The 19,680-nt window shown below is 39.5% G+C and overlaps 1 protein-coding gene across 1 annotated transcript in view; it reads left to right on the forward strand.

Moving 5' to 3' along the window:
• Positions 1-19,680, forward strand: part of rgs12b (regulator of G protein signaling 12b) — a 148,134-nt gene that overhangs the window by 115,889 nt on the left and 12,565 nt on the right. Inside the window, exon 17 of the mRNA XM_052019497.1 lies at positions 3,769-4,428. Within this exon, the coding sequence (XP_051875457.1) occupies positions 3,769-4,428 (660 nt within the window). The remainder of the gene's footprint in view (positions 1-3,768; positions 4,429-19,680) is intronic.

Genomic DNA, 19,680 nt, shown 5'->3' on the forward strand with positions numbered 1-19,680 from the left:
CTTTTGTTTGCCGTTAGAGAATCGATCCAGGAGTCAATAGGATTTAGTCCGTTTGAGCTTGTGTTTGGACATAGGGTGAGAGGACCTTTGGAGTTGTTAAGAGAGCAATGGGTTAATGAGGAAGTTCATTTGAGTCTGTTGGACTATGTCCAAAAATTTAAAACTCGGTTGGAGAGAGTCTGCCAGCTAGCGAGAGAGAATCTGAAAACAAGCCAGATAAGAATGAAGACATATTTTGATAGACGTGCTCGGCCTAGGACATTCGCAGTGGGGCAAAAGGTGTTGGTATTTTTCCCTAGCCAAAATAATCCCTTGCAAGCTCGTTTTTCTGGACCCTATGTTATTGAATCTCGAGTGACTGATCTAACATATATAATCAAAACACCAGATAGACGCAAGAAAACACAACTCTGTCATGTAAACATGCTAAAACCTTATTATGAGAGGGATTCAGTTGTGGCCTTGGTGGATGGTGTAAAGGTTGTTTCTAGAATGCCTGATGTTGATGTTGAGGAAGGCCAATTTAGACCAAATATTGTTCCATCGAAACTAAAAAAACCAAAATATCCTGGAGAACCTTGAAACGAAGTTGGACCATTTACAAGTTTCACAAAAACAACAGATGAGAGAATTAATTTTAAAATTTAAAAATCTGTTCCCAGATGTTCCAAACAGAACATCGATAATTACCCATGATGTTGATGTTGGGGATGCAAAACCAATCAAACAACACCCATATCGAATGAATGTGGAAAAAAGTAAACTTGTTGATCAGGAAATAAAATACATGTTGGAAAATGATATTATTAGACATTCTAGTTCAAATTGGAGTTCGCCCTGTGTTATTGTACCTAAACCTGATGGAACTGTTAGATTTTGCACAGATTACAGGAAAGTGAATGCTGTAACAAAGTCAGATGCTTACCCTATTCCTAGGGTGGATGATTGCATAGACAGAGTGGGAAAGGCAAAATTTCTTACAAAGATTGACCTATTAAAAGGGTACTGGTGTGTTCCATTAACAGATAGAGGAAGGGAGATTTCAGCCTTTGTAACCCCTTCTGGATTGTATGAGTACAATGTTTTGCCATTTGGAATGAAAAATGCTCCAGCAACATTTCAAAGAATGATTAATTCAGTGATTCATGGGTTAAAACATACAGATGCCTACATTGACGACTTAGTGACTGGGAATGATACTTGGGAAGATCACATCTCTGCGTTAGAAAGGTTGTTTGAAAGACTTTCCAAGGCTAACCTTACAGTTAACTTGGCTAAAAGTGAATTTGGCCATGCCACTGTGACGTATCTTGGTTATGTTGTAGGTCAAGGCAAGCAAGCTCCTGTTCAGGCAAAAGTTCAAGCAATATCTGAGTTCCCTATTCCCACAGGTACGAGGACTGTTAGAAGATTTTTGGGAATGGTTGGATATTATCGAAAATTTTGTAAAAATTTTGCTGATATTGCTCTTCCCCTAACTAATCTTCAGAAGAAGGGAGTAAAGTTTGTTTGGACAGATTCTTGTCAAGAAGCATTTGAGAAGCTGAAAGCCATTTTATGCTACGATCCTGTGCTCAGAACACCTGACTTTGAAAAGCCATTTTCATTAGCAGTAGATGCCAGTGATGAAGCTGCAGGAGCTGTGTTGTTGCAGAAGGGTGACCTTGATGATATTGACCATCCTGTAGCTTACTTTTCAAAGAAATTTAATGAGCATCAAAAGAATTATTCCACCATAGAGAAAGAATTACTGTCGCTTGTTTTAGCCTTGCAACATTTCAGTGTATATGTTTGCACCGCTCAGAAACCATTGACTGTGTATACAGATCATAACCCATTGGTGTTTCTGAGCCAAGTCAAAAACAAAAACAGAAGGCTGTTAAACTGGAGTTTAATTTTGCAAGAGTTTGATCTCATGATAACTCACATTAAAGGCAAAGATAATGTGATTGCTGATTGTCTTTCCCGATGTTAAATGGGAAACATGTATCTGTACTAATCTGATAGTCTGTAGTTGTGTAGCATGATAATTATTAACATTACTAACTATGCGCGGTTAAAATTTTCTTGGGAAATTTTTTTTTTAGGTGGGAGGTGTTATGGACTCAGTGAAAGTCCCTTTAAGATAGAGAGTGTGTGTGTATGTGTGTGTGGGGCGTGCTTACGTCAATAGAAGATAAAGGACGTAATGACGTTGTTGAAGAAGTCAGAAGAAGAAGAAGAGAGAGAGAGAAGGGAGAGAGACACCAGCCTGCTTGTTTTCTCTATCGATGGATGAGAAACAATAACTGTGTTTGCCACTGAAATCCATGTATGGAAGTTGGAAGTAATCCGGTGGAGTTCACTTTGTTGCTGACCTGTAGAAGGAAACAGGTATTTGTGTGTGGACGACCACGGTTCGGATGCTTTTCGGGGTGAGGAAGTCACTACCGAGTAAACACTGAAGTGTCGTTTGGGTTCCATCGTGGAACATTTGGATTTCGTATGTACTCTCTCTATGTTTTTCTACATCTACATCTTATCTTCAGACAACGGTGGTTGTTGAAGAAGCCCTTGCTCATGTTTCACCTTATGGCTTGCGGAACTGAACTTTAAGAACCATTCAGGAACTGGGAGTTTTGGACTTTGTCACACACACACACGACGAGTTTAGTTTGGGGTTAACGTTCGAGGTTTAACATTTTTGAATTCTAACATACTAACATTTTTTTTAACTTTTATTTTACGTATTACCATAAGTAGTGATTAATAAAATAGTTTTTAACACTAAATCATGCTCAGTGTGTTTCTTTTGTTGCTGGTTCGTGACATCAAGGACAGAAAATTTTAATTATGAGCAAAGATTGGTTTGGCCAAATTATTTTTCTTTGTAACACAAGGCTGAGTAGAGCTTTCATTATCTTTATAAAATTATTACAGGCCGTCCCCAGGCAACGAACTGGTTCTGTTTTTAAAGATGTCCATAAGTTGATTTTGTCCATAAGTTGGAAAATACACAAAAACCCCTCAATATGATAATCTTGTCTCCACAGTATTGTAATGAATGGCATCAAAAGCACACAAGAATGATAAGAAAGAACAATTACTCAAAGTGGAGGAGGGGGGGGAAACTAGATCAGCTGTCGTAGGAAAGAACGTATGTACGTATGTTGGACTTTTGAATTTAATAATATTATGGGAGCTCATTCATATATAGGGGGGTCTCCGTAAGTCAGGTGTTTGTAACCTGTGGATGGCCTATAAATGAATCAGAAAGAATCGATTTAAGTTAATTGGTAGAAGGAATTAAAGAGGGTGGTAAGAAAGGGTGGTGATGCAAAAGCCCTCTGCACTTGACATGCTGCAAACTCCAAGGCTGGTGACCAACAGTGGGAAGTGAGTAATTATAGTTCAGCATGGATATGAAGCTTTGCCCTCTTGTTTTAAATTTCTAATGTTCTGTGATTCCAAAGATAAAGGCCTCTCTCAAGGCTACAGTGCTTTCTCTCATTATTTTTGGTAGGCTATCCTGCTCCTCAGAAATGTATTCCTTCAATAGTTGAAAAGTAGATCAGAGGCTTTTCTAAGTTGCATATAAAAGGTAAAATAATTTTAAAAAATTATATTGGCCTCTGGATAAGTTGCATTACTGTGGGTTGAATCCAACTCAGTCCTCTGCCCAGGCAAAGTACGTGCAGGCTTTTCTCCATATATAGAGCCAATTTAAAGTCAGTGTAGTATGTATTCATAACTTTCTAACTGCTACTTTTCTGTTTTGCATTGTGACAGAGTTTTTTGACCTTCTGTCCAAAGCTCAGAGTAACCGAGTAAATGATCAGCGTGGACTTCTGAAGAAAGAGGACCTGATCCTCCCAGATTTTCTGCGCCTAAAGCCAAACGTATCTGAACCTGGTTTCTCCACACCTGTGGCAAGTAAAGGAAATGGTAGAAAGAGAGAGGAAAGGAGCCAAAATTTGCACAAGAGCATAATGGCTAGTAAATTAGATCATGCAGACTCCAGCACAGCTAATTCACCTGCACTGAATTTTAATGAAAACTCCAACAACGTGAAAGTCAAGCCAACTCATCAACATGATAACTGTCATCGGCCTGTGTTAGTGCCACCCAACTATGTAAAGCCAGACATTAAGCAGACTAATGATGCTCCTTTCCATGTGCCGGTCTCTCCTATTCCACACGTCAATGAACAAAGGTGGGAAAAGCAGTCTGCAGATGGGCAGTCGGAAACCATACAGCCTTACGAGGATGAGAATGCATTTGATCTGACTCTGGTGGCAGAAGGTGATATCAATAGCCCAAACAGTACATTATTACCGCCCCTGCCAACACCACCATCCACTGTCAGTAAACTGGAGGTAGCTAACTATACTCCACCAACTCCATACACAGATGGTCAGGAGAACTCTTCACACTGCAGATCCACTTCAGGTATTTAAATGTGGCGTATCCATTTGTAAAGAAAAAGAAACCTGTAAAAATGTTAATTGTGTTGAGATTGTTCACATTTAAAAGCAAATGAGAAACTGGAAAAAGTGATCCAAAAACTTGATACATGATGCACTAGTTTTAGTTTTAGCTATTCTGCTTATCTAAGTATTGATAGTGATACTATTATAGAATATTGTGGAATATACAGTATATGTAAAAAAAATCTAAACTGGGGTAGAACACGAGTCAAGGTCTACATAGCATGCACCAAGCAGAAATTATTTTTTATGCAGCCTATTCCATTTAATCTGAAGATGCATTTTATTTGTCCTGTTGCACTTTCTCGATTAATTGCTAACATATGATTTCTGCATAAGCCTAACTTTAATCCACTGGTAATTGAGAAATTGTTGCAAAGTCTAGACTAACACTCTGGGTTGGAGGTGCTATCACTTAGATGTGTTGCTAAATCAAGACCATCAGATGGATGCAAGAAATCCTGTGGCATTAAGAGCAGAGAACTCTTCCCCAGTGACTTGGTCAATAGTTATCTCTCAGTCACCAAAATCACACGTTGCGGAAGCTAGCCCTGTACAAATTAGGTGTCACCGTTTCCACATTACAACAGTGACCACACCAGTGGCTGTTAGAGGGCTATGGGGTGTCCTGAAAGCAATGCAATAAGCAGGATATGAATTTGTTTTCCTTTGTCAACATAAGGGAACAAAAACATTTTGCAAAAGTTTCAGAATTTGTTTCATATTAGGCAAAAAAAAACAAAATGGTGTAATCCATTTCTTCCTACCTCCTTGAGTATTAGTTTCAGGTGAACTTGATATTTAGAATTGCTAACTGGAAATAGATTTTAATATTGTGTAGAATTATGTGCTTAACTCCCACTTGAGTAAGTTGACTTTCAATTTTGTTCATGCAAACAAAAATAATATTCAAATTAAAATGAGGTGGAATGCATGAATATTGCATAGATTACATAGAAATAAGTCATTCAGGTCATCCAGTTCATGCCAGACTACCAACATAGCCCTCCCTGAGCTTGCTAACCTCCATATTCTCTTTGGTGAATACAGATAAGAATACTCACTTAGGACCCTGCCCACCTGGCTCCACACACAGATTACCTTATTGATCCCCAAGGGGACCCACTCTTTCTCTAATATACTTATAGAATGACTTGGTATTCTCCTTAATCTTACCTGCCAAAGATAGTTATTTCATGGCCTCTTTTTGCCCTCTTTTTTTTCTTAACTACTCTCCTACACCCTGTATATTCCTCAAGGGACTTGACCAATTGTAGTTGTCCTTGCCTGTCATACATTTCCTTTTCCCAGATCAAACCTTCAATAATGTTTGTCATCAAAAGTTCCTAATCTTGCCATCTTTTACCTTTCATCCTTATCAGAACATACTGATTCCTGCTGACTCTCTTTTAAAAGACTCCCACCTTTCAGATGTTGTTTTACCCACGAGTGTTTGCTCCCAATCTATTTTCGCCAGTTCATCTCTTGCACTATCAAATCAGCCTTCCCCAATTTAGGGCCTTCATTTGAGGACCGACCTTATTCCTTTCCATGACTATCTTGGAACTTACAAAATTATGGTCACTGTTTCCAAACTGTTACCAGCCGATACTTCTACCACCTGCCCTTTCAGTTCCTAGGATGAGGAGTATAGTAGGAATATGTACATATTGTCTCAAAAAACTACCTTGGAAGCATTTAACAAATTTGCCCCATATAAGCCCCATGCACTGAGGCAATCCAAGTCAATATTGGAAAAGTTAAAATCCCCCATTACTTGTACCCTTTTGATAAAGGTTAAGCATAACCTCCCTACTTTTCAATTCTATCCCTTGGGGAAAATAAACAGTGCTTGGTTGGCGATTTTTTTGATCTTTCCGATCAGTGGCTTAACTTTTAGTGGTTAGTGTATTTGTACCTAGATCTTTTTGTTCTCAGTACCTGATCTAGACTTGCGCCTTTAAGTGATAAGTGATTATCAAAACTACCTCATCATTTTCTGCACGTTAGGTTAGCTTTTATTAGAAATTATTTGAAATAGAATCTTTCAAATATAACAAGTGTCTTTTTCAAATCAAGACATGATAGTGATCTAAATGCAGCAGCTTCTATTGCTTTTGATCGTTCTAATTGGGAATTAAATATCTACAATCTTTCATACTTCCTAAATGCCAATAAAGCTGTGTGAGGGATATAGGCTTTATTGGATGCCTCATTTTCAGCACCTTCTTAGTAGTTATCTTGGTACCTCTTTACTGAGGTGGTAGTATCATTATCTACTACTTCTGCATTACGCTGCTTATTTTGATATATGATAATGGAATGAACTCTACACCAAGCAAGAGCTTCAAACAGATCTGCATGATCTTCAGTTCCATCAGGTTAAGAATCTATTATCAATAGGGTCACAAAAATAAGCATGCAAAAAGCAGTTGTGGCATAACAGCATCTAGGCTTCCGTTAAATTGTGCAGGGATTCCAGTAGATTTTCCCTCAACTCTGCAACGATGGCTACCGTTGATAACTTGAACTTGAATGTAGCCAAAGTATACAATGTTTGGTATACTTTGTAAAAGTATGTTTGGTAAAAATTAACTATTCATTGCTGATTGTGCAGTTTTCTATGCCTGACTGATCAATTTTCAATTAATACATTGCAGTCAATTGCGATGGTGGGATTTTTGACATTTTTTTTCCACTAAACAACGCTACTAATGCAACCTTAATGCTGAGTTCTCTTTTCCTGCTCTCTGATTGTTCCTGCTTTGTATCTACCCTTTGAGCACAAGGCAGGCTTCTATCAGCTTCAAGGTCAATGTACTTCATTGAAAATGTTGGGCAAGATTTATCTCTGGACTTTCCATTCTAAGTTATTTTTGTTGCATGAGTGTTAACATTGAGCATTCTCATTAAGTTTCTATTTAATTCCAATTTTCATATCCATCTGAAATAAACTATGATCGGTACTTCCAGTATGGGTAATATATGGGGATAAGAACTCACTAGTGTATCACAGGTCTGTTGTTATAAATAGTTAAATAAATATTGTTAAGATAAGTATACCAAAGTTTGTTGATGTTGGCCCACTCAATATTTCATATCAGTTTTGGGGAAGGGATTAGGACACCTGGGATTTTTCTTGTTGACATTGGGTTCAAGATGAGGGGATAGGGCTGTTGTTACAGAGATGGTTGAATCCATTGAACACACAAGCCAACCATTTTAGTGGTTGTAGAAACTCTAAACACTGGATTTTTGTGTAACATATGCAGCTTATAAATCCAAGAAATTTTCTTCCAAAATTGTTTATTAATGTTTCAGAAATACAAGTATTGGCTGACCCTTTTGACATTCATTTATAACCTGACTGCCTTGAGATACAACCTCGGGTAAACAGACATTTTATGCTTCGTGGATAGTCAACTGAGTAATTCTGTGTTTGATTTAAAGAATGTTGCTGCTTAAGCTTCACAAATAAATTTCAATGATTGAAAAACATTGTTAGTAATGACCTAATCACTCTTCTGTTCTTTACACTTGTATGGACAATATTTTACTGTCGTAAATCACTCAAGAATTGACACATTTTTTCATGATCATTAATTTATCAGTTAAAAATGTCATCATATATTCATGTCTTTCAAATGTCTGATATGTTGCTATCTCATTTTCTTAATCTATATTGTTTCTCAATTATAGTTTAATTTTACTAATTTCTTTTTTCTTTTACTCTATATAAATGACTTCCATTCATCATCATGTTGTTCTAAGTTGAATGATGCTGAACAAAATAAAAGTTCTTTTGTAAATTTGTAATCAAAATCAAACTGCTTCATAAGTCCTTTCATGAGGCAAGATGCATAGGATATTACCTTGCAGACTGAATGAAATTTATAAAATTAGTTTTGCTGTTGGTTGTAGTACTTGATCCATGATGTAAAATGTTGACTTCTTATGGAGTATAAGCATCAGTCTTTCTGTGCTATAAAAGGAAGTGAACATCAAATTGAAGGATGCACAGATTGAAAAATTGCTTGCAACACACAAAGCACTGGAGGAACTCAGCAGGTTAGGCAGCACCTATGGAGGGAAATGGACAGTCGATATTTCTGGTCAAGACCCTTCATCTGTACTCAGAGTCATGAACGTGACTAGAATTATATTCGAGATGTGATTTATGTTATTTACAGCCTTGGCATACCCTCAAATAAAGGCAGAAAGTGCTGGAAGTATTCACCAGGTCAGGCAGCTTCTCTGGAGAGAGAAACAGAGTTAATATTTCAGATCAATAACTTTTTCATTGACCTGAACTATTGAACAATTTCTCCTGCTGCAGATTCTGACTGACCTGCTGAGAATTTTGTTTTTATTTTAGATTTCCAGTTTCTGCAGATATTTGACTTTCATTTGTAGCATAACCTCCCTGCTCTTATATTCTGTGTCTCTGCTAATAAAGGAAAACATCCCATTGTCTTCTGAACTGCCTTATTAAAATAGAGTCATCACATGATGGTGTCCTCCAGCACAGAAACAGGATCTTTGGCCCACTGGGTCCATGCTGAATATCAAGCATCATCTATACTCATCCCATTTATCAGCACTTGGGCTGTAGCCTACACTGCCTTGGCAATTCAGATGCTTATCTAGATATTGGAGCAAATGATAAACTGCTGGAAGAGCTCGGGGTCAGGCAGAATCAGTGGAGGCAAAGGGATGGTCGATGTTCTGGGACAAGACCCTGCATTAGCAGTTTATCTTTTTCTCCAGTCTTTTGTATCATATTAACTCTGTTTCTCTTTTGTATCTCTCGTCTAGATACTTAAATATTATGAGAGTACCTGTCTCCACTACCCACTCAGATCGTGTGTTCCAGATTCCAACCACCCTCTGGGTGAAAAAGTTCTTGCTCAAATCCACTCTAAATCTCTTGCCCTTTACCCTAAGCATATGCTTTCTAGTTTTAGACAATTCTGTTCTGGAGTATAATTTCCTACTCCCCTATATTCCTCTCATAATTCTGTATACCTCTATTAGGTCCTCCCTCAGTGCACAGTCCAAGGAAAAAAAAACAGCTTATCCAGTCTCCTCATAACTGAAACGTTCCATCCTTGCCGACATCCTGGTAAATCTCCTTTGCATCCTCTGCAATGAAATTGTTAATTCCTAAAGCATATGACTAGAACTGTGCACAGTCCTCCAGCTGTGGTTTAACCAATGTTTTATAAAACTGTACCATAACCAACCTCCTCTTATATTCTGTGACTAATGAAGGCAAACATCCCCATATGTTGCCTTCAACACCTTATCAACCTGTGCTGCCACCTTCAGGGATCCTTGGACTCAATACTCCCTAAGGCCCTACCATTCTGTGTGAGGGTCATACCCTTTATTAGTCCTCCCAAAGTGCATCACCCTTATTAGAATTTAATGGGCAGTGCAGTGCCACAGTTAGTAGAGCCACTGCCTGACATGTCAGTGCCCCAGGTTCCATCCTGACCTTGGGTGCTGTCTGTGTGGAGTTTGCACATTCTCCCTGTGACAGCATGGGTTTCCACCAGCTGCTCTGGTTTCCTCCCACATTCCAAACATATGCAAGTTGGTAGCTCAATTGGCTGCTGCAAATTGTGCCTAGTGTGTAGGTGAGTGGTAAAATCTGGGGGGGTGTAATGAAAATGTGAGGAGAATAAAAAATGGCATCATTGCAGGATTGATATAAACTGGTGCTTGGTGGTCAGTGCAGTTGTGGTGGTCTGACAATCCATTTTCCATGCTCTAACTCTACGAATCTAAATTCCATCTGCAAATGAATATTTCCACTCTTCCAACTGATCAATGTCATCTTGCATCCTGTGGTAATCCTCCTCACTTTCAACAACACAATCAATTTTTGTGACGTATGTAAACTTACTAATCATGCCTCTTACATTTTGTATCCGAATTGTTAATGTGTACAACAGTAAGGGTCCCAGCACTGATCCTTGTGGTACACTACTGGTCACAAGTTTGCAAACATCTGAAACAACCCTCTACCATCACCGTCTGCCTTCTGTACCAAGCCAATTTTTAATTCAGTTTACCAACTTTCCTTAGATCTCATAGGCTCTAACCTCTTGGTCCATATGAAATATTGTCAAAGGCCTTATTGAAGTCCACGTGGACGTAACCTGTCCTACTCTCTGTGAGGATCTGTGAACATACTCCTCAAGCTCTCACTTTTCCTCCACATCCGTCATTCTCCTTTCATTGTATATTCCCTTGCCTTGATGTATTCCACTGAATGCTTTAAGTCACTCTTCCCATGCAGCTACAGAAAAAAAGTTTTTGTGGAAAAAGGTGGTTGTCCAAAGAGGAGAAAAGCAGCAGTAAAGAGATACTGTGGTTGGAATGGATGTCACTTCTGTATCGGTAATGGGTTGTTGAAGGGTGAGTTGCTTTTCAGATGTCAGTAAAGGAACATAAGACAAAAGTGTAGAAGTTCTTGGAGAAGGTGGTATTGTAGCTGGCCCAGATTTGATGGGCTGAATGATCTTTTGAGTTGTACTCTTTCATACTATGTCAAACAGTGATAGAATAAAATAATTGAGGAATTTTTTTCCACAAAGACTACCAGTGAAGTTAAATCAACATTTGATAGTGGAGGGGTAATTAAATGTTTTTAAACTGATTACACCCATAAAAGGCTTGGTCACTGGTGCAAGAATGCAGAACAAAGGAGCGTAATCTTAAAATAAGAGCTAGTCAATTACGAATGACATCGTAAGAGCTTTCCATAAGAACTGAGTATTCTAGGTATATTGAAGTCTGCAGACTGAGATTGAAAGATTTAGATTAGTTAATGGTATTAAAGAATGAGGAGGATATAGAGCATAGTCTAGTGAATGGGGCAGTTAGACAGACACATGAACAAGCAGGGAATAGAAGGATACCGACCATGTGCAGGCAAATGGGATTAGTTAGATTTGGCATCATGGTTGGTGCAGACATGGTGGGCTGAAGGGCCTCTTCCTGTGCTGTACTGTTCTTAAGTAAGATAGAGTCAGAGTCACAAAGCAATACACCATGGATGCAAGCCCTATGACCCAACGAGTCCATGCCGACCATGGTGCCCACTCATCTAATCCCAATTTCCGGTATTCGACTAGTATCCCTCTAAGCCCCACCCCTGCATGTACCTATCCAAGTGCTTCTTAAATGATACTATTGTACCTGCCTCAACCACTTCCTCTGGCAGCTCATTCCATATACTCACCACCCTCTGCGTGAAAAAGTTGCCCCTCGTCCCTTTCAAATCTTTCCCCTCTCACCCTAAATCTATGCCTCCGAGTTTAGGACACCCCTACCCTGGGGAAGAGACTGCTACCATCCACCCTCATGATTTTATAAACTTCAATGAGACCATCCCTCATTCTCCTACACTCCAAGGAATAAGAACCAGGTAACAGACATGATCTAATTCAGCAGTGGAGCAGGCTCAAGTGGTTGAACAACCTGCTGCTGTTTCTAAAAGAGGGTAGGCCTTCAAAGGCTGTAATTGTAGCATTACAACTGTCAAACACCAACCAGTTTGCTAACAGTTGGATTTGCAATCCTAACAGAGAGTTGATAAATTCATGAAAAGGCTTTCACTGTGCATATTAATATTAGGGTTATTCATTTCTGGCAAGAGTACCGTGCTAAGAACTGTTTTAAGTCGCTGCAAAGCTACTGGGACACAAGAGGAGAAACTAAGAATATCATTGCAGTGGGGAATTGGGCAAAAGATGCCAATGCACGGAAGGCAACAGATCAAGTGCTGGTACAGATGGGTGCTTGATGTGCTGCATGAAGATGGTGGTTTGAAAGGCCTATTTCTGTGCCGTGTGACTATGAGGCTGTGGGAAGGAAAATTTGGTGCTTTATGGGGTTAGTGGTCTTGGGAGAAGTAGGAAAGAGCACTTCTGAGATGATAGAAGGGGAAGCATGCTGGTCCTAAATGAGAATCGAGGAAGGAGCCTAGTGTTAACCAGAGGCAGAATACCAGCACAGACTGAGGAGGGGAGGGGATGGAGATTAGCTCCTTAGTTTGGAGAGGCTGAAACAATTTATCTTAAAAGATGGGGACAGTAGTTCTTACGGATCTAAACCGAAATAGGTAACTTGCGGCACGGCAGCGTAGCGGTTAGCACAACGCTATTAAGCGCCAGCGATCGGGGTTCGATTCCCGCTGCTGTCTGTAAGGAGTTTGTATGTTCTCCCGTGTCTGCGTGGGTTTCCTCCGGGTGCTCCGGTTTCCTCCCACATTCTAAGGTGTACGGGTAGGTTAATATGGGTTTAAAATGGGCGGCGCGGACTCGTTAGGCCGGAAGGGCCTGTTACCACGCTGTAAATTAAAAAAAAAATTTTAAATTTAAAGCCAGGCCTATCTCAAATCATCAGATTCGGTAATTCTGGGCTAGTTTTTTTACCTCCACAAAGTTCAGCTTTTGATAATTTAACAGGCTTTATATGAAGAGGACTTTTAAAAGGCAAGTACTGGTGGTGGGATGCCAAATGTGACAGCTTGCTTCTAAAAGACCAGAGGAAAACAGCTAGAGAAATGAGCCATAAAATTATAGGCTGATTAGTTTTAGTTCAGTCAGCATCTCAGCTTTACACCACACTGCTTCAGAAAGTGGTGCGCCACTTTGGACTTATTTACTTTAATATTTTTAATTCAGATGGTTGGTATAGACATTGTTGGCTAAAGTCTGTTTTTGTGCTCTATGAATGTTATTACTTGTCTCTCTCAGTATATAAAACTGGTAGCTATTAATAATATACAAGGAAGTATTATGCTGGATAACATTATTGAGCCCTTGAATAAACTTAAAAATAGACAATCAGTCAACAATCCATTCTTGATAATCTTTATGGAATTCTTTAAACTAAATATAATGGATTCTCTTCAAAAACCATTTTAAAAGATCCCACATGTGATGGGTGAAATCCTATGTCAGGAAGAAACATATTATTCAACAATGAGAATGGAAAAGTTGGTGAGACAACTGACTGCCCAGCAATAGGAAGGATGTAATTAAGCGGGAAACGGTGCAGAAAAAATTCATGAGGATGTTACAGGACTGGAGGGCTTGAGTTATAAGGAGAATGGATGGCTGGGACTTTTGTTCCCTGGAGCCTAAGAGGCTGAGGGGTGACCTTATAGAAGTATATAACATCATTGAGGGGCATAGATATGGTCACAGTCTTTTTCCCAGCATGGGGAATCTAAAACTAGGGGACATAGATTTAAAGTGAGACAGTAAGATTTAAAAGGGACCTGAGGGGCAACTTTATAACACACAGTGGTTGGTATAGAACGAACTGCCAGAGGAAGCTGTAGAGGCTGGTACAATTACGGTGTTTAAAAGACATTTAGAAAGGTTCGTGGACAGGAAATGTTTAGATAGATATCACAAGACAAGGGAGCAGAAGTAGGCCATTCGGCCCATCGTCTGCTCCAAAGAAAAGAGGAATAAAGAAAAAGAAATGAGAAATGGGGAGGGGGGGGGGGGAATAAAAAAAACTTCTAACCCCAATTTCCGGCCTTATCCCCATATCCCTTGATACACTGACTAATTAGATATCTATCTATCTCCTCCTTAAACGCCTCCAATGATCTGGCCTCCACTGCTGTACGTGGCAAGGAATTCCATAAATTCACTACCCTCTGCCTAAAGAAATTTCTCCTCACCTCTTTTTAAACCTGTACCCTCTAATTCTAAGATTGTGCCCTCCGGTCCTGGACTCACCCACCAAGGGAAACAGCTTGGCCACATCTACTCTGTCCAGTCCTTTCAACATTCAAAATGTTTCTATGAGGTCCCCTCTCAGTCTTCTGTACTCCAGTGAGTACAGTCCAAGACCCGACAAATGCTCATCATATGTAAGCCCTTTCATTCCAGGAATCATCCTCGTAAATCTCCTCTGAACCCTCTCCAACATCAGCACATCCTTCCTAAGATATGGGGCCCAAAATGCAGGCAACTGGGACTAGCTCAGACGGGCCAAATGCAGGCAAATGGGACTAGCTCAGATGGACATCTTGTTCGGCATGGATGAGTTGGACTGAAGGGCCTGTTTCCGTGCTGTATAATTCTTAAGACGATAGAAAATGTGGGGTGGGGGTAGCTCTGATAAGTTTGAGATAAAGGAATTGGATAGAACAGTTTTTTAAACCTCACAACCCCTCCCCCCAAAAAAAAATAAAGCTAGCATATAATATATAATAGAAAATATTGGTGAGAATAATTTATAGGCCCCTTAACAATTACTGGAAGATTATAAATAAGGAGATTAGATGAACATTTACCAAGGATAATGCAATAATCTCAGGAGATTCTAATCTCCTTGCAGAGTAAATCAAATGAACTAAAGTGGCTGGGGTTTAAATTCATGGAATATATTCAAGATAATTTTATAGAATGAGAAGCCGAGGAACCAACTTGGGAACAGACTGTTTTAACATGGTGTAATGAGACCTGGTTAATTAGCAAGCATAAAACAAAGGATCTTCTGGGAGAGAAAATTGTTCTCTGATAGAATTCCATGTCTAAAAAGGTGAAATATGAAACTCTGTTCTTAGATTTAATAAAACTCAGTATAGAGATCTAAGGAGTGAATTGGCAGAAGAAGACTGGGAAAAATAGATTAAACAAGACAGTGGCAGATAAGCTATGGTAAACATTTAAAGACAATTATGACAAATATTGCAATCCCTTGAGGAGTAAAATTTCACTGAAAAGGAGTGCAGCCATGTGTAACAAGAGAATAGAACATAGAACAGCACAGGCCCCAGTGTTATCAGAGTGATTAAAAACTTACAATAAAGCCAAAAAGAAAAGTAAACATTAAGATTGGACAGCTTTTAAAATCAATCTAACATAATCAGGAAAAGGAAGAGAGAAGATACAATGAGAATAAACCAGTAGAGGATATTAGCATGTTGTAAGAGTTGTTACAAGTAAGTAAAATGGAAGAAATTATCAAAAGTAAATGGTAATGTTTATGTGGAATAAAGAAGTAGCAGAAACATCAGATTAATTTCTAATGTCAAATGAGATTATGAATAAATAGTTTATTTTCAGGATGGCATATTGTAACTAGTGGGGTTCCAAGGAGGGACAGTGTTTAGGCCTCAGGTCAGTCATTATCAGTGACATGTCTGATGGTAGCATGTGTAACGTAACCCATGTTTTCTGATAATACAGCTTGGTGGGAAAGTGATACAGAAACTGCAAAGAGTTATAGATGGGTTCAATGATTGGGTGTAATGGTGGCAAATAAAGTATATGGGGGAGGCATGACATTATCTAGTTTGGTTGAGGAATAGAAAAGCATAATTTTTTTCAAAAAAGGTGTGAAACTAATAAGTATTGCCGTTCAGGGTGATTTGGGATTCTTTGTCGTGAAAAATTAACGTAGGTGCAGCAAGCATTTAGGAAGTTTGGTTGCATTTAACGATATCTACCTGCTAAACATGTTCTCAGAGACTGTGATGCAGTCAGAGTATTCTCCTGGTAATTCAGTAGTCTGAAGTTCTTATTTTGTCCCATCCAGGAGATTGTGCAGCTGTATTGGGAGGAAGGACAGAAGTGATACAGTAATAGGATGATTGGGTGGGTTGGGATCTGTAGACCAGTATGTCTTTATTTTCTTTTCTATTACGTATTTGTAAAGTACAACACTTGGGATTGAAGGTTTCATGGATACTGATCTTTTTGTCTAATTTCGTCTAACTTTTTCTAATAAGACCGTAAGCATAGAAATTAGATTCTTCAGCATTAAGACACAAATTCAAGGAATAGTACCAAAAATTATAAGAATTAGCACCCATCACAAAATTGGTTCAGGTGTTATCCTGTACTATCCACCCTTGCACAGAAAACAATTTCTAGTCCTGATTGGTGCAAGTAAGACATCATGACTTTGTATCGCAGCATCAGCAGTCTCATGTGTCTCCATGACTTTTATATGAGTCCTTTTCCTAGCATAACATCATAAATTGGGTTCTTTGAATATAACTAACTACTTTCAAGCTTCTCTCACAGTTCAACTGATTGTATCATGCTGCCAGCAGCAGAGTTTGTGATTTTAAAGTCACATTGCTGACATCTGACTGGCTACCTGCAGAAATGAAGTAGGTTACTGAATCAAAGCCCATTGATCTGCTGAAAGCCACAGTGAGTAAATTTTTTGCAATTAGCAGATGAAACACTCATGTAATGGGGGCCATCACACCAGTGGCTGGTATATACTATTGGAAGAATTGATATGGTGATTTGTTATTGGAAAAATCAATATGATGATGACTAGCTGCGTGGACTGGTTAGGCATCTTACCTCAGGAGGCTCCTGCATGCCTCAAAGAAAACTCTATTCCCAGAGATTCTTAAGAAATGCAGTTTTGTATCCAGACTTCTCTGAAGCGAAATGTCTTTGTAAGATCAAGTTTTCAAAGGCAACCATGAAAAATGATGTGACCACATTTTTAAGCCAGGAACGCCCTCTCTATCGAGGTTCAGGTCACTTTGACTCTCAAGCTTCCTGCCCACAGGATCATTCCAAGCAGCTTTAGCAAGTCCCTGCCATGTCTCAATTTGCCGCTCACTGCTACATCAGAAAGGCCATGCATGCACTTTCCTCATGGAGGGATCACTTCATCTACTTCGATTTCAGCAAGGAAGAGGTCACTGCTCAGGCAGTGGGATTTACAAGACTTGCTGGTTCCTCACAAGTGCAGACAGCTATTGGTTTGCATTCATGTGCACAAACCACTCCACTCAATAATCCTAATACTATCAACACTTGCACACATGCATCATAAGAAGCTGTTCCTCTTGGTTAATGCAATGTATCCTGACAGTACCCTTGATGCATTTATCCTTGGGGAGAACAAGCTGCCAGGCGTGTTCAGAAATGGATGAATCATGGGGGGATAACACCTAACTTCTCCTTCTCTGGTTCCTCACTTCTGTGTAATTCCATTGCTCTGCTTTGCAGTGTGACTATAACAAAAGCCTCGGAAGTACCAGAATCATTGTAGAGAACACTGTAGGCCCTTCTTGAGATACAATTCGGATGTCTCCATCAGTCTGGCGATGTCCTCCAGTATATTCCAAGCAGGTGTGCATATTTCGTAATCGTGTGCATTAGGCTGCACAATTCAGCAATGTGCAAGCAGCAACATGTTCCCAAGGAAGGAGTCCTGGAATCTGAAGACTTGTGAAAGAATGAGGAGGAATTCCAGATAAAGACCCTCAGTGTCATCTACCAGCAGTGGGTAGCAGGGAGGCACCACATCAAGAGTGAGAAGCAGACTGTCATAACCATTCCGATTCCATACCAGACAAAACAATTCCAGTCAACAATGTACTTCTCCAAGATATTACTGATATGCCATATAATATGAATGCTCACCTCTCATTTATATGAGAGGTGATCTTGTAGAGGTGTATAAAATTATGAGCAGCATAGATAGGGTGAATGCACTCAGTCTTTTTCCCAGAGTTGGGGTATCAAGAAATAGAGGGCATAGGTTTAAGGTGAGAAGGGAGAGGTTCAAGAAGAACTTGAGGGGCAACTTTTCTACACAAAGTGTGGTATCTGTTTGGAATCAGCTATCAGAGGAAGTGGTTGAGGCAGGTACAATAACTTTTAAAAGGCAATTGGACAGCTACATGGATTGGAAAGGTTTAGAAGGTTATGGGCCAAATGCTGGCAAATGGGACTAGCTTGGATGGGGCATCTTGGTTAGCATGGACCATTTGGGCTGAAGGGCCTGTTTCCCTGCTGTATGACTCTATGCCTCTTTGACTTTACTTCCTCATTTGCAGGTACACAGATACTACTCAGTACACAGCAGTGAAGAAGTGCATTACTCACTTATTCCAGTGGTTTGCTGCAGAATTATTGTCATCTGTAGACCGGTACCTCTTAAGTAGATGATGTCTTCCAGAAACACAAACACTTACTCCTTACCTCTCAATCTCTCTGCAGTTGTAATCATTATTTCAACTTTTGAGCCCTTCATTCCACTCATCAATGTAGATGTCTGGAAGGACCAAGTGGCCACAGTAGCTGTAATCTGAGTGGCATTTCAAGGTTATGCAGATGCTAAGGTTATTATTTCCATCCACTCACGTCCCACCTCAGTCATCAATGGGAGAAACCGTATGAGTGTAATCTCAATCCTTTGGACAGATGGCTCATCCAGTAGAGTGGGGTGGATGCAACTACTGAATGTACTAGTTGGCAGCACGTAAAAATCAAATCATTTTGTCAAGAGCTGTATGAAATGTATTGTCTCTTGCCTGCACAATACATCATTTAATATTACACCTTTCCCACATGAGTGCGTCCAGTTAATTCCCTACCAAGTTTGGGGATCCAAAACAGAAGCAACACATTGCAGCGATTTTACATTTCTGCAAGCAGCCTCCTTCATATTTTGCTGCCTTTGACAAGAGCCAAAAGTACTAAAGAAGATACAAAAGGCTGAAAGCATGTACCACCAGGCTCAAGGATAACTTCTGTCCCACTGTTATAAGACTATATAACACTGTTATAAGAACAGTCCCCTTGTATGATAAGATGGACCCTTGACCTCACAGTCTACCTTGTCATAACCATGCACCTTATTGTCTGCCTGCACTGCACTTTCTCTGTAACTGTAGCACTTTATTCTGCATTCTGTTATTGCTTTCTTTTGTACTACCTCAATGCACCGATGTGGTGTAATGAGAAATAATCTGTATGGATGGCATGCAAAACAAAGTTTTTCACTGCACCTCAGTGCATGTGACAATAATAAATCAATTTCACAATTTCAATTTCAAGAGCCCCTTCAGAAGTGAGTATATTAATGTGTAACAGTAAGAGATGAAACATCCAGAGAAATAACCTGGCATCAGGGCTCAATACAGTCACTGCCAGACCTGTCTGTAGGCACTGATGTGAGTATGCAACATGCACAATGAAGAGCAGTTTGCTATACAGCTGTAATTTTCAATGGGAAGGCATCATTCAAAGGGAGATCCATCACATTGTTTGCATCCATTTAACCAACTTTCCAGGTGAACCACAGCAGCCCATAGAACAATGCCAACAAAGGCATAACTGTGGCTGATAACGGACACAATCAAAAGATAGCAAGCTGTTCTTCGTATGTGGTTGTGCTTTAACAGAAATTATAGCAAAGC

The sequence above is a fragment of the Pristis pectinata genome, chromosome 7 (genome assembly GCF_009764475.1).
Source record: "Pristis pectinata isolate sPriPec2 chromosome 7, sPriPec2.1.pri, whole genome shotgun sequence".
In the NCBI taxonomy this organism is placed as follows: Eukaryota; Metazoa; Chordata; class Chondrichthyes; order Rhinopristiformes; family Pristidae; genus Pristis; species Pristis pectinata.